Consider the following 15,055-nt stretch of genomic DNA (forward strand, 5'->3'; position numbering starts at 1 on the left):
ACTGTGATAAGAACAACTGCACTCTGAGAATCACAGACCTGAGAGAGAGCGACTCAGCTGTGTACAAGTTCAGGTTCATAACAAACCAACCAGGAGGGAGATATACTGGTTCAACTGGAGTCACTTTGACTGTCACAGGTAACATTTTCATTTTAAATGGAGCAAAACATTAGTTCAGGCAGAGCACAAAGCTTTACCAGCTGCTTGGCTACCAGCTGACTAATCACGGTCTTCATATTGATAGAAGTGGACAGTGCTTCCATTATAACCCGACACTTCTTACTATTACTTTGTTTACATGCTAATGCTGACACCATCTGCTGCCCCAGTCTCCTCATTATGTGCTATGCTCTTGCTATTCTTTATTTCTCTCTCATTTCTCTCCTTTGTCAGATCATTGAGGAAATGTTACTGTGAACATGTGAATATTTGCTTGTATGTGCTGTATGTTGACAGTTAATTCTGAAATCACATTTCTGTTTGTTGTTCACAGATCCAGACTTCCAAGTGCATGTTAGAAAATCTTCCCCCAACCAGCATCCCAACTGGACAGAGCTGACATGTCACAGCAATTGTCAGCTGCCTGTTGATCCTTCTTACATCTGGTACAAGAATGGCCACCTAACAGAGGGAAAAGATATATATTTTCATCTGGACCCAGTTAATTCTGAGGACCAGTATTCTTGTGCTCTATCAGGATATGAGTCTTTCCCCTCTCCTTCAGTGTGTGAGTTTTCTCTACAATGTTCCACTAACACATCAAGTGAAAACTTTGACCCACATAGTCTACAACAAGTTTTACCTCTTACATGTTTTCATTTATACTTTGTACTTTTATCAACATAACTATTTTACTCAGACCAAAATGTGATGTCAATTGTTTTTTGTTTTTTTTGTTTTTTTTTTTATATAACTTGCTGGGTTGTGCTAATGTGTGTAAGTGTATTCAAGTGCAGGGACACCATACCAAGCAACGTAATGACCTCAGAAGGTTTGTAGAGACAGCAGGATTTATAGAAGAAAACAAAAAAGATGTGTGACAGTGAGGCAGATAGAGTTATCTGAAACTAGGAAGAGGAAAAACAACTATAGGAAAGGACAACTGATTAAAGACTAGTGATTAGCAATCTGCTCCCACCAGCGGGAGTCTAAATCTGCTTGCATGAAAGGCAGTGAGTAACTGAGACAGTACACTGGTCAGTGGTAATAATCAAACATTAAAGAGAAAATTGAAAATGTATTCTCTTATACTTTATTTTATTTATTCCTGCCTCCATTATTGTCTTTAGAGTAAACATTATCAGCAAATGAAACAGACTTTGTTTTATGATAATATTCACAACTTAAATTTAATATGTGTTCATATCATATCATCTTACAGATACTCCAAAGCTTCCCTCTGTGTCAGTGAGTCCCTCTGGTGAGATAGTGGAGGGCAGTTCAGTGACTCTGACCTGTAGCAGTGATGCTAACCCAGCAGCTAAATACACCTGGTACAAGAAGAATGTAAATCCAGACCTTCAACCTCTCAGTAAACAACCACAGCTTGTCTTCAGCTCCATCCAGTCCTCTGACTCTGGAGAGTATTACTGTACAACTGAGAACCAGCTGGGGAAGAGGACATCTGAATACATCTTTATTGATGTGAAATGTGAGTGAAACAGCTTATTTAAAAAGAAACATAGAAAGTCTGATCATGTCTGCTTTCTTCAGCTCTGCCTGCTTCACACTCAGTCTGCTGCTGTAGTTCACTGAGCAGCTCCAATACAACATGTTGTACTAATGCAACCCTTCCTCATTTTATGATTAATTTTGATACATCTCCTCCAGATCCTCCAAAGCTTCCCTCTGTGTCAGTGAGTCCCTCTGGTGAGATAGTGGAGGGCGGTTCAGTGACTCTGACCTGTAGCAGTGATGCTAACCCAGCAGCTAATTATACCTGGTACAAGGAGAATGAAGACTCACCAAAAGCATCAGGACAGATCTTCACCATCACTGATGTCAGACCTGAACACAGTGGGAAATATTACTGTGAAGCCCAGAACAGAAGAGGACGTCATAACTCCACCTTATATCTGACTGATGTGGCAGGTAAGTTATGTTCATTGACCTTCACACACACACACAGACACACTCACACACTTGTAAACTGCATTTGTTGATAAGCCATATCTCCTTTCTGTTGGTCTTAATTTTTAGGGAAATCAGTATTTATAATGAATATCATCAAGTTGATTCTGGTAGTCCTGATGCTGATTACTGTGATTCTGTTGAGTCTGTGGAAGAGGTAAAACAACATAAAAACATCCCTTCTTTTATTATCTTTTAAAAACATTTTCAAAGTTTTTAAGTCATGATTTTTTTTTTTTTTTTCATTTTGTTAAAGTTCTTGTTCTTGTTGGATTCAATCCAGGAAGAAGAAAACTCTGAGCTCCACCACTGAACTGAATGAACCTGTAGAGACTATAGAGGTGAGAGAGAGACCTTATTGACAGAACTTACCCTAAAATACAGTTATGATGATTTGGCTTATAAATGCACTAGAACACATTTTATTATCAACATGAAATCATAAAGTGAATTTAAATGTAAAGAACAACTTGCTGAGTAGACATCAGTAATGTTTTAGGCCTTAAAGGTCAACACAGAATTGAGTCTGAAGCATTATTATTAAAAATATTTAAAAGATTCTAACAATATGCACACTGCATGAATGAGGTTCATTGAGTCTTATATTGTCATCTCTCCCCATCAGCTGGACTCTTCTCTTATGTATGAGAACGTCTCAGACTCGCAGGTCGTCGCTGCAGCACAGACACAAGACACAGAGGAGCAGGAAGACGTGGAGTAAAGTCCAGTCAGGCTGGAGCATCATGAAAAAAAGAGGCTTATATCAGATTCATAGTTCATAGTTATGAGAAGTAACTCACCTAATTTTCATGTGATTTTGTTGTGATGCAGTTGAACCAGAGGCTGGACTCACCTGATGGAAGCAGAAAGTAGTACAACAGTGAAATATGACAGTGGAGAGAGAGGCTGTAGAGGATGATGTGGATGTTTTCATGTTCAGTTTTCAGTAGTAAATTGTGTTTATGTATATTGAGTGTTCTGTCTGAGGTAATGCAGGCTATATTATTGTACTTTACTCCTTTGTCCATTTCTGTATAACAGATATTTAGGATTAAAGCTGTTATGTTAAATGATATTTTAATTGTACACATAATAAATTGCTTTTGAAGAATCCTGATTGGCTTCCTGGTTTGCACCCGTCCTGGTTCACAAAGCTCATTAAGTCTGTTCAGAGCAAAGACATCAAACTGGAAGCATCACATTCACACCATGTGCAGTATACTGTATATTTTCACACAGAAAATTGAAACATAATCTCGGTTCTATCACACTTTGCTGAATGTCACATTATCCAGGTATCACTGTGGCTGAATAAACAGCCAGTTTCCACAAAAAATGTAATTAGAAACTTAATTTCGGTTCTCTTTCACTGCTGCAGAGGGCGACAGTGTGCAGAAAGTTTCAGCTTTATAGGACAAGTTCACATTTTTTCAAGTCTGTCTTAACACAACAGTCAGGTGCCCATATGAACAGTGAAACAGGTGTTGCTTGCTGTAATCATTCCTCCTGTTCATACTGACCATTAGAAGATCTCGTCCTAATGCTCTTACAATGTAAGTGATGGGGGACAAAATCCACAGTCCTCGTTTTGACCAAAAATATATTTAAAAGATTATCCAAATGTAATATGAGGCTTCAGACATCTGAGTTAGTCCAAAAAAGTGGATATATTCTACAATTACAGTATTTTTAGTGAGAAATGTCGTCTTGCATGCATTTTTGCCCAGAAGAAGGACTGTGGATTTTGTCCCCCATTACTTACATTGTGAGTGCATTATGAAAGGATCTTTATGGTTAATATGAACAGGATGAATGATTACAGCAAGAAAATGATGATCTGGGATGTTGCTAAAATGAAGATGCACAGACACAGTTTGTATTGAAGAAGACCTTAATTTTCATGTGAGCTGTTTATCTCCTTTTCGGTCCATTAAATCTCTTTGGGGTCACTCAGGGAAGCAGAATGTGTGGCAGTTTACTGAGTATGAAGCCTTTTCAGTATAACAGTCCATATTTGTTAGTGACAACTGTAGATCACTGACTGAATCATTTTCATACTTAGACACCTCAACTGTGAGTGTTTGTTCAACTACTGTACAACAAGGTCACCAATGTGAACAATCAACACTTCTGAAACTGAAGCTCTAACTGTAATGTTTAATGAATTTAATGTCAAGAGTAAACAGATTAAGATGCAACTCAATCATAAAAAGTGAAAAGTACAAAAAGTAATTTTAAATGTGTCTAAACAATCAGTGATTGATGGTAAAATGTTGTTTCAGGGTTGTGATTCAGTATCTCTGTTGTTTCACTGTCCTCTAGTGGTGAAGCTTCAGTGTTGCAGATTCAGGCTTCATCACTGATGATGTGCTCTGTGTTACAGTCAGAATGATTGTGAATGAGTGAGTTTCCAACTGCAGATGTAAAACATTTTGTCATCTGATTTACACATAGATTTCTGTATCATGTTTTGATGTACTTTGCTTTTTACTTGTTTCTTAATACTTACAATAAACATTGTGCTCAGCATGTGACTTCTTACATCCCATACTGATGCAGTACATCTCTTTGAACTCATGGTGGTGTATTCAGTGTCTTAACATGCACTAGAAGTGTGAAGAGATGCATCAAACCAAATGTCACACATCCGTCACGTGTCATGCTTTTTCTTTAGACACTGAACTGTGCCCACACTTAATAAGAGTAAGTAAAAAATAACTGCGCTGACACTGAACTGTGCTGCATTTTACGTCTTGCACTTGACTTCAATGAGGAAAGAGACAAATCTCAATATAGTATATTATATGTATCACACCAACCTGTAGGAATTGTTGTGATGACTCTATGCATGATTAAACCCAGACAGACATGGCAGGATGTATTTCAGAATAAGTGGATGTTCTTTCTTTTTCTTTCACACAGGAACAAACTGTTTTCATGCACAAACATGATTTCTATGACTGTCACTAAGCATTTTAACCTTTCACAAATTCACACACACATTTATACATATTCATACAGTAATTTAGTGCAAAACTTAGAAAGAGGAAGTAAAAACTAAAAATGTCTCATTACTTCTCTCCTATCTTTAAAGTACTAATATGCCAGAACACTTGTCTGTTATTCTCTCCAACATAGATTATATTAAGTCTTTAGAAAACAGTAAAACTTGGTTTTAATTTATGTGTTTCCTGGCATTTGGCTCCTCATGCATATTCATAATACTAAGAAAGAGGAAGTCAATCAAGTGTTTTAACATCCTGATATCTGACTTCTGCTCACAGATCACAGAGGACGAGCATCTTAACAGACAACATCCTTCCCTGTTGTAAGTAGAATAGTTTACTGATATGATTATTACATGTTGTTTACATTATTTGATGTATTTTATTGTCTCTGAAGCCTCACAGAGAGATGAGAGGAGCAGTTATGAGTTTAACAGCAGCAGCGAGTGGATTTGTTGTCTTCCTTCTCTCTGTGTCAGGTACTGTATATCTACATTTACATTGTAGGACATTTAGCTCACTTATTCAGAGCAGCATGAAGTCATTTTAAGAAAGTAAATATAAAATATCCCCGATCAGCACTTTTCTAGGTTTGATGTATGTGTGATGCAGTATGATGAATAACTTTTAAACTCTACAACACCAAACATTCACTTCTGTTTATTTCTGTGTAAACTATAGCTGTTGAATGAAGGCAAAATGGTAAAAATAACATCAATATTTACTGCTGAACACGTTAATAATATTATATTAAGATGTTCAGCTGTGTCTGCGTCATGGGTGGTGGGGGTGGGGGTGTCTAGCTAATAAGGTTTGTCCACCCTCCCTCCATGGATTGTAAGAATCATATATTTTTATACATGCATATGCATATATACATAGTTCTATGATGGTACAGCAATGCACTGAGAATTTCATCTCATCATAATGTTTTAAATGTGAGCTGGACAACTGTTTTAGCTGTTACGGTTATAACAATTGCCCCTTCCTGTTGAAACTTATTGTCACACATTTTATTTTAGCTGCTTTCAGAAGTTTCCCTCACCTCATGTTCTGCATTTCTTTGTGGTTTTCACACTTAATTGAGCAGCAACTTTACCAAAGAACTAACAAAGAGGAAATTAACCAAGACAACCACAGACTCTCTAATGATTCATTTCCTTCTTCTTTTCCTGTTCAGTAAAACTGCATTAATGTTCACAGATTCAATACATTCTTGTTCCTTCACTGCACCTTCAGACTGTACGATGTTCTGTCTCAGTGCACAGAGAGATTAACTGTAAACAGCAACTAAAAATGTTTCTTTATACTGTAAATTCAAAGAAAACAGTTTGTCTTTGGACTTTTATACTCCTGTGTTCACTCAGAGCTCATTCAGAAATAAAAGTCAAAGTAAAAATTATTTTTAACAAGAATTATGAAGAAAATTATAAAGAAAATGAACATAAGAGACACATTTCAGGTGTTCAGCTTTAGCTTTTTTAAAATTACGACAAACAAGCAGAACAACAGTAAAAACTTGCAGAATGAATGGACTAAAGCTGAAACACTCAACAGTAACAAATGATAAAATATGATAAACAACTGATAAAATACTGTATTAAAGTTCAGTTCTAGTTAGATTGATGCACGATGAGGAGTTTTGAATGACAATGACTGCAGATAAAATCATATTGGTGCCATGATCCACTTTGTCTTATTCACTGATTCTTAACTTGTTATGAATCTGATTGTGGTTTCTGATGTGCTCTGTGTTACAGTGGTACAGGGTCAGAATGGCTGGAGCGTGAATTATACTTCTACTCACATCTGTGCCTTAAAAGGATCAACAGTGGACATAATCTGCACCTACAGATACCCATCCAGAGTAAATGACAATGATACTACGGTTGAGAAAACATTCTGGTTTACAAAAGACAGTAATTATGTGTATGTGGATCTGAGAACAGACCCGGAGTATTCAGGTCGTGTTCAGTATCACTGTGATAAGAACAACTGCACTCTGAGAATCACAGACCTGAGAGAGAGCGACTCAGCTGAGTACAAGTTCAGGTTCATAACAAACCAACCAGGAGGGAAATATACTGGTTCACCTGGAGTCACTTTGACTGTCACAGGTAACATTTTTATTTGAAGATTTAATAATTTAATTCCAAATGGTGAACACAAGTGTATGTGTGTGTGTGTTCTTGTATGTGTGAATGTTGACAGTTAAGTTTAAAATCAAGTCTTCTTTTCTTTTCTTTTTTTTCCTTTATTCGTATATGCAGATCTCCAGGTGCAGGTGAGCAGATTAACTATCATCCAGAATTATACCCGGGCAGAGCTGAAGTGTCACAGCAGCTGTCATCTACCTGATGATTCTTCTTACATCTGGAAGAAGAATGGACAGGACATATCGGGACAAACATCTAATTCTTATTCAGGCAGCTTTGATTCTACAGACAGCTATTCCTGTGCTGTGAAAGGACATGAGAAGTTCCCCTCTCCTTCACTGTGTGAGTTTACTTCACAGTCTTTTACACCATCTAGTGGAGTGTTTTAGCTAATGTATCATAACTGAATGCGTCTTAAATATGGGTGACATCACTTCCCTCTTTGTACTGGTCCCATTAAGCACGTGGGATACTGATGCAAGTATCCCAACATCAATACAACCTTTAAAGCACCACTGACATGCATATCTGATCATGTCTGACAGCTATAGGCTACATAGATAAAAACACATACAGGAACAGTCATGCACACATAATGCTTAATGTTGGAGACATCAAGCCTCAAGCTTTTTCAGCATTAGCGTGTTCTGTTGTACCTGTCACCACATCAAACAGTGTTGTCACAGTGTACTGACACACCCTGGAGTGCACTTCTGCATCAGAGGTTAAACCACTGGAGGGCAGTAAAACAAGGTTTCAGCTGGGGTTAAATTGCTCTTTAAAGGAAAAAATGCACTGTGAAATGTATGTAGTTTAGTTCTATAGTTTATTTAAGAGCATTCTTAACTGAAAGGAGTAATGCCAAATACTACATTTCCCAGACAGCTGTGAGATCACTTGAAACCCTACAGTATACATGGCTCCACATCTCATGATTATACATTTCCTTTATCAAACTGTATCTAGATTAATCATCAGGGTTTTTTTTAAAGTATTGATCCACACCTGAACTTAAATGAAAAACTTCAACATTGCATTATTAATTGCATTTTGTGGTACTCAAGTGTAAAACACTCTTTATATTTGTTCTTGTGTTGGTGCCATAAGCTTCATAAATAAGTCTTATGTCCTTCTCTGAGGTGGTAAGAAGGAGGCCCATGCAGTATCTCAGCAGGTTTACACACTGAAGGACCTTCATGACAGATTAAAGTTTCAGCTTCAGCTGGAGTTAAATTGCTCTTTAAAGGAAAAAATGCACTGTGAAATGTAGGTAGTTTATTTCTATAGTTAATTCAAGAGCATTCTTAACTGAAAGGAGTGTAATGCCAAATACTACATTTCCCAGAGAGCTATGAGATCACTTGAAACCCTACAGTATACATGGCTCCACATCTCATGATTATACATTTTCTTTTTTAAATTGTATCTAGATTAACCATCAGTTTCTTTGGATGTATTGATCCACACATGAACTTAAATTAAAAACTTAAACATTGCATTATTGATTGCATTTTGTGGTACTCAAGTGTAAAACACTCTTAATGTTTGTCCTTGTGTTGGTGCCATAAGCTTCATAAATAGGTCTCATGTCCTGCTCTGAGGTGGTAAGAAGGAGGCCCATGCAGTATCTCAGCAGGTTTACATACTGAAGGACCTTCATGACAGAATAAAGTCTGTTCTCTGATGTTGTTATGAGTCTGATTGCGGATTCTGTCGTGTTCTGTGTTACAGCGGGTCACTGGGGAGTGATGTACTCTTCTACTCAGATCTGTGCCTTCAAAGGATCAACAGTTAAGATGAGCTGCACCTACAGATACCCATCCAGAATAAATGACCATGATACTGAAGTTAAGGAAACATTCTGGTTTACTAAAGACAGTAATTATGTGTATGTGGATCTGAGAACAGACTCAGAGTATTCAGGTCGTGTTCAGTATCACTGTGATAAGAACGACTGCACTCTGACAATCACAGACCTGAGAGAGAGTGACTCAGCTGAATACAAGTTCAGGTTCACAACAAACCAACCAGGATGGAACCATACTGGTTCAACTGGAGTCACTTTGACTGTCACAGGTAACATTTTCATTTGAAATGGAGCGATTAGTTCAGGCAGAGCACAGAGCTTTACCAGCTGCTTGGCTACCAGCTGACTAATAATGGTCATCATATTGATAGAAGTGGACAGTGCTTCCATTACAACCCGACACTTCTTACTATTACTTTGTTTACATGCTAATGCTGACACCATCTGCTGCCCCACTCTCCTCATTATATGCTATGCTTTTGCTATTCTTTATTTCTCTCAAATCTAATGTTCATCTGTGATTATTAAGGTTAGTTAGTTGAATCTTCATTACTGCTTGGATTCTCTGAGAGCTCCCTCGAAGAGCAGGTTCTTTTCTACCAAATCTAACTTTATAACCATTTGTTATAAATGGTCGATTTCTTGACGTTGTGATCAGTGAGTTTCAGATGTTTCAGATCATTGAGGAAATATTACTGTGCACATGTGAATATTTGTTTGTATGTGCTGTATGTTGACAATTAATTCTGAAATGATATTTGTGTCTTTTGTTCACAGATCCAGACTTCCAAGTGCATGTTAGAAAATCTTCCTCCAACCAGCATCCCAACTGGACAGAGCTGACATGTCACAGCAATTGTCAGCTGCCTGTTGATCCTTCCTACATCTGGTACAAGAATGGCCAGCAAATGGAGGGGAAAAAAAAGTATTTTCATCCGCACCCAATTAATCCTGAGGACAATTATTCTTGTGCTCTATCAGGATATGAGTCTTTCCCCTCTCCTTCAGTGTGTGAGTTTTCTCTGCAATGTTTCACTAACACATCAAGTGAAAACTTTGACCCACATAGTCTACAACAAGTCAGACCCAGTTTTACCTCTTACACCTTTCCATTTATACTTTGTACTTTTATCAACATAACTATTTTACTCAGACCAAAATGTGATGTCAATTGTTTGGTTTTTTTTTTGTTTGTTTTTTTTAATAACCTGCTGGCTTGTGCGAAGGTGTGTAAGTGTATTCAAGTGCAGGGACACCATACCAAGCAACGTAATGTCTTCAGAATGTTTGTAGAGACAGCAAGATTTATAGAAGAAAACAAAAAAGATGTGTGACAGTGAGGCAGATAGAGTTATCTGAAACTACAGGGCCAATAACACTTAGTGTTATGAAACCCAGCACGCAGACACACACACACACACACACACACACACGCACAATCCGAGAGAAGAAAAACAAATACAGAAAAGGACAATTGATTAATGATTGATAATTAGCAATCTGCCCCCACCAGCAGGAGTCTAAATCTGCTTGCATGAAAGGCAGTGAGTAACTGAGACAGTACACTGGTCAGTGGTAATAATCAAACATTAAAGAGAAAATTGAAAATGTATTGTCTTATACTTTATTTTATTTATTCCTGCCTCCATTATTGTCTTTAGAGTATAAATTATCAGCAAATGAAACAGACTTTGTTTTATGATAATATTCACATCTTAAAGTTAATTTGTATTCATATCACATCATCTTACAGATCCTCTAAAGCTTCCCTCTATGTCAGTGAGTCCCTCTGGTGAGATAGTGGAGGGCAGTTCAGTGAATCTGACCTGTAGCAGTGATGCTAACCCAGCAGCTAATTATACCTGGTACAAGGAGAACCAAACACTGCTTCAAGGACCAGAAGGAATTTATCATTTTACCTCCATCAGCTCTGAAGACAGAGGGATCTACCACTGCAAGTCTGAGAATCAATATGGAGATAACTCGACATCTCTATTCATTAACGTCCAGTGTAAGTAGAAAACAAATCGAATCTCTGACATACAAAGTGGGGCTTAACTAATGTTATGATTTATCTGCCATCGGAGTTTAGGCTGGTAGAAATATCATGTTCTAAAGTAGAAAGGCTGAAGGCAGATTTTAGCATGGCTGCTTTTTCTATGGTCCCCTCCTGCTGGTTTTGTATGCATATAAATGAACCCAAAGAAAAAATACTGATTTGTTTGGTCTCTATACATATTCCAGATGCTGCCACTTGCATGATGCTGTTTTTAAATCATGTGCCACTGTAGTAATTATCACCCTAAAATAATCTGTGTTAATATATCTTTTATAGATGCTCCAAAGCTTCCCTCTGTGTCAGTGAGTCCCTCTGATGAGATAGTGGAGGGCAGTTCAGTGAATCTGACCTGTAGCAGTGATGCTAACCCAGCAGCTAATTATACCTGGTACAAGGAGAATAAAGACTCACCAAAAGCATCAGGACAGATCTTCACCATCACTGATGTCAGACCTGAACACAGTGGGAATTATTACTGTGAAGCCCAGAACAGAAGAGGACGTCATAACTCCACCTTATATCTGACAGTTGTGGCAGGCAAGTTATGCTCATTGATGTTCACACACACACACACACACACACACACACACACACACACACACACACACACACACAGACATACATATACTTGTATACAACACTTATTGATAAGCCATATCTCCTTTCTGTGGGTCTCAATTTTTAGGGAAATCAATGATTATAATTAGTATCATTGTGGTGATTCTGGTGGTCCTGATGCTGATTCCTCTGCTTCTCTTAAGTCTGTGGATGAGGTAAAACAATAAAGAAAACATCCTTCTTTAAATTTCTTATAAAAGTCATGAATTTTATGTTGTTAAATTTCTTATTCTTGATGGATTCAATCCAGGAAGAAGAAAACTCTGAGCTCCACCACTGAACTGAATGAACCTGTAGAGACTAGAGAGGTGAGAGAGAGACCTTATTGACAGAACTTACCCTAAAATACATTTATGATGATTTGGCTTATAAATGCACTAGAACACATTTGATTATCAACATAAAATCATAAAGGGAATTTAAATGTAAAGAAAAACTTGCTGAGTAGAAACCAGTAAAGTTTTAGGCCTTAAAGGTCAACACAGAATTGAATCTGAAGCATTATTATGAAAAATATTTAAAAGATTCTAACAGTATGTAATTTGCATGAATGACGTTCATTGAGTCGTATATTGTCATCTCTCCCCATCAGTTGGACTCTTCTCCAGTGTATGAGAACGTCTCAGACTTGCAGTTTGTTGCTGCAGCAGACAGAAATCACAGAGGAGCAGGAACATGTGGAGTAAAGTCCAGTCAGGTTGGAGCATCATGAAAGGAAAAAAACAGGCCAACAAGGAGAGAGAGAGACTTTATTGACAAAACTTACCCTAAAATACAGTTATGATTATTTGTCTTATAAATGCACTAGAACACATTTTATCATCAACATGAAATCATAAAGTGAATTTGAATGTAAAGAACAACTTGCTGAGTAGAAGTCAGTAATGTTTTAGGCCTTAAAGGTCAACACAGAATTTAGTCTGAAGCATTAATATTAAAAATATTTTAATAATTCTAACAGTATGCAAATTGCATGAATGAGGTTCATTGAGTCGTATATTGTCATCTCTCCCCATCAGTTGGACTCTTCTCCAGTGTATGAGAACGTCTCAGACTTGCAGTTCGTCGCTGCAGCAGACAGAAGACACAGAGGAGCAGGAAGACGTGGAGTAAAGTCCAGTCAGGTTGGAGCATCATGAAAGGAAAAAAACAGGCCAACAAGGAGAGAGAGAGACTTTATTGACAAAACTTACCCTATAATACAATTATAATTATTTGGCTTATAGATGCACTAAAACACATTTTATTATCAACATGAAATCATAAAATGAATTTAAATGTAAAGAACAACTTGCTGAGTAGAAACCAGTAATGTTTTAGGCCTTAAAGGTCAACACAGAATTTAGTCTGAAGCATTTCTATTATTATTATTATGATTATTATTATTATTATTATTATTATTATTATTATTATTATTATTACAAATATTTAAAAAACGTCTAACTCTATGTAAATTGTATGAATGAGGCTCATTGAGTCTTTAATTGTCATCTCTCTCCATCAGCTGGACTCTTCTGTGTATGAGAACGTCTCAGACTTGAAGGTCGTCACTGCAGCACAGACAGAAGACACAGAGATCTACAAAAACCTGGAGTAAAGTCCAGTCACGTTGGTGCCTCCTGAAAGGAGAAAAACAATCCGACATCAGATTCATTGTTACAGTTATAAGAAGTAACTCACCAAAATTACGTGTGATTTTGTTGTGATGCAGTTGAACCAGAGACTGGACTCACCTGATGGAAGCAGAAAGTAGTACAACAGTGAAATATGACAGTGGAGAGAGAGGCTGTAGAGGATGATGTGGACGTTTTCATGTTCAGTTTTCAGTAGCAGCAGCAGGTAGAAGTGAGCAGCACAGACAGTCAGTAACAGCATGTAGCAGAAGCTTTGAGAAGAATGTGCTGATGGCAGCTTGAACTGAATCATGTCGATGTGTCAAACATGATTGATTGTTTAGATCAGTTGAATGTCAGGTGGCGTGTGTGACTCAACTGATTTATAATTTACTGAGTGTTCTGTCTGAACTAATGCAAGCTTATTTTATTCTCTGTAGAGTTCGTTATATTACAGATATTTAGGATTAGAGCTGTTATGTGAAATGTTATTTTAAATGTAAAAATGCTGTAGACTGGAGAGAGAGGCTGTAGAGGATAATGTGGACGTTTTCAGTAGCAGCAGGTGTGTGTGACTCATAACTGTGTTTATGTATATTAAGTGTTCTGTCTGAGGTAATGCAGGTTATATTATTGTACTTTACTCCTTTTTCCTTTTCTATATTACAGATATTTAGGATTAGAGCTGTTATGCAAAATGTTATTTTAAATGTATACATAATAAATCACTTTTAAAGAATCCTGATTGGCTTCCTGGTTTGCACCTGTCCTGGCTCACAAAGCTCATTAAGTCTATTCAGAACAAAGACATCAAACTGGAAGCATCACATTCACACCATGTGCAGTAAACTGTATATTTTCACACATCAAATTCAAACATAATCTCAGTTCTATCACATTTTGCTGAATGTCACATTATCCAGGTATTGCTGTGGCTGAATAAACAGCCAGTTTCCACAAAAACTGTAGTTAGAAACTTAATTTCAGTTCCCTTTCACTGCTGCAGAGGGCGACAGTGTGCAGAAACATTCAGCTTTAATGAGAAACGTCATCTTGCATGCATCTTGCAGGAGGACTGTATTTTGTGAAAAGTACTAAAAGTAAATTTAAATGTCTTAACAATCAGTGATGGATGATAAATTGTTTTCAAGATGTAGGTATGTCATTTTTAATGTTTTCCCCAAATTTAACATCTTAGTACACATTTAATCCAACAGAACCAAGAAAATATTTTTCTTATCTTTGCCCTCAATATTCAGCCTTTTTTCCTCTTCAGTAAAACTGTGTCATGGTTCACAGGTCAAAGAGATGAATTGTAGAGAACATTGATTGATCTTTACACAATAGAAGAACTAAATTCTAAATTCCAAACAATCAGTGATTGATGGTAAAATGTTGTTTCAGGGTTGTGATTCAGTATCTCTGTTGTTTCACTGTCCTCTAGTGGTGAAGCTTCAGTGTTGCAGATTCAGGCTTCATCACTGATGATGTGCTCTGTGTTACAGTCAGAATGATTGTGAATGAGTGAGTTTCCGACTGCAGATGTAAAACATTTTGTCATCTGATTTACACATAGATTTCTGTATCATGTTTTGATGTACTTTGCTTTTTACTTGTTTCTTAATACTTACAATAAACATTGTGCTCATCATGTGACCTCTTACATC

At 37.1% G+C, this 15,055-nt stretch overlaps 1 protein-coding gene across 1 annotated transcript; it reads left to right on the plus strand.

Moving 5' to 3' along the window:
• Positions 1-6,757: 6,757 nt before the first annotated feature.
• On the plus strand, positions 6,758-13,372 carry LOC122976542. The gene is made up of 10 exons (XM_044345094.1): positions 6,758-7,252; positions 7,406-7,633; positions 9,023-9,169; positions 9,266-9,367; positions 9,876-9,956; positions 11,843-11,930; positions 12,026-12,083; positions 12,368-12,472; positions 12,795-12,899; positions 13,280-13,372. Exons 1-10 carry the CDS (start codon positions 6,856-6,858, stop codon positions 13,370-13,372), a joined length of 1,404 nt encoding a protein of 467 aa, XP_044201029.1. The 5' UTR covers positions 6,758-6,855.
• The last annotated feature ends 1,683 nt before the right edge of the window (positions 13,373-15,055 follow it).

Source organism: Thunnus albacares, chromosome 3, assembly GCF_914725855.1.
Source record: "Thunnus albacares chromosome 3, fThuAlb1.1, whole genome shotgun sequence".
NCBI classification, from domain to species: domain Eukaryota; kingdom Metazoa; phylum Chordata; class Actinopteri; order Scombriformes; family Scombridae; genus Thunnus; species Thunnus albacares.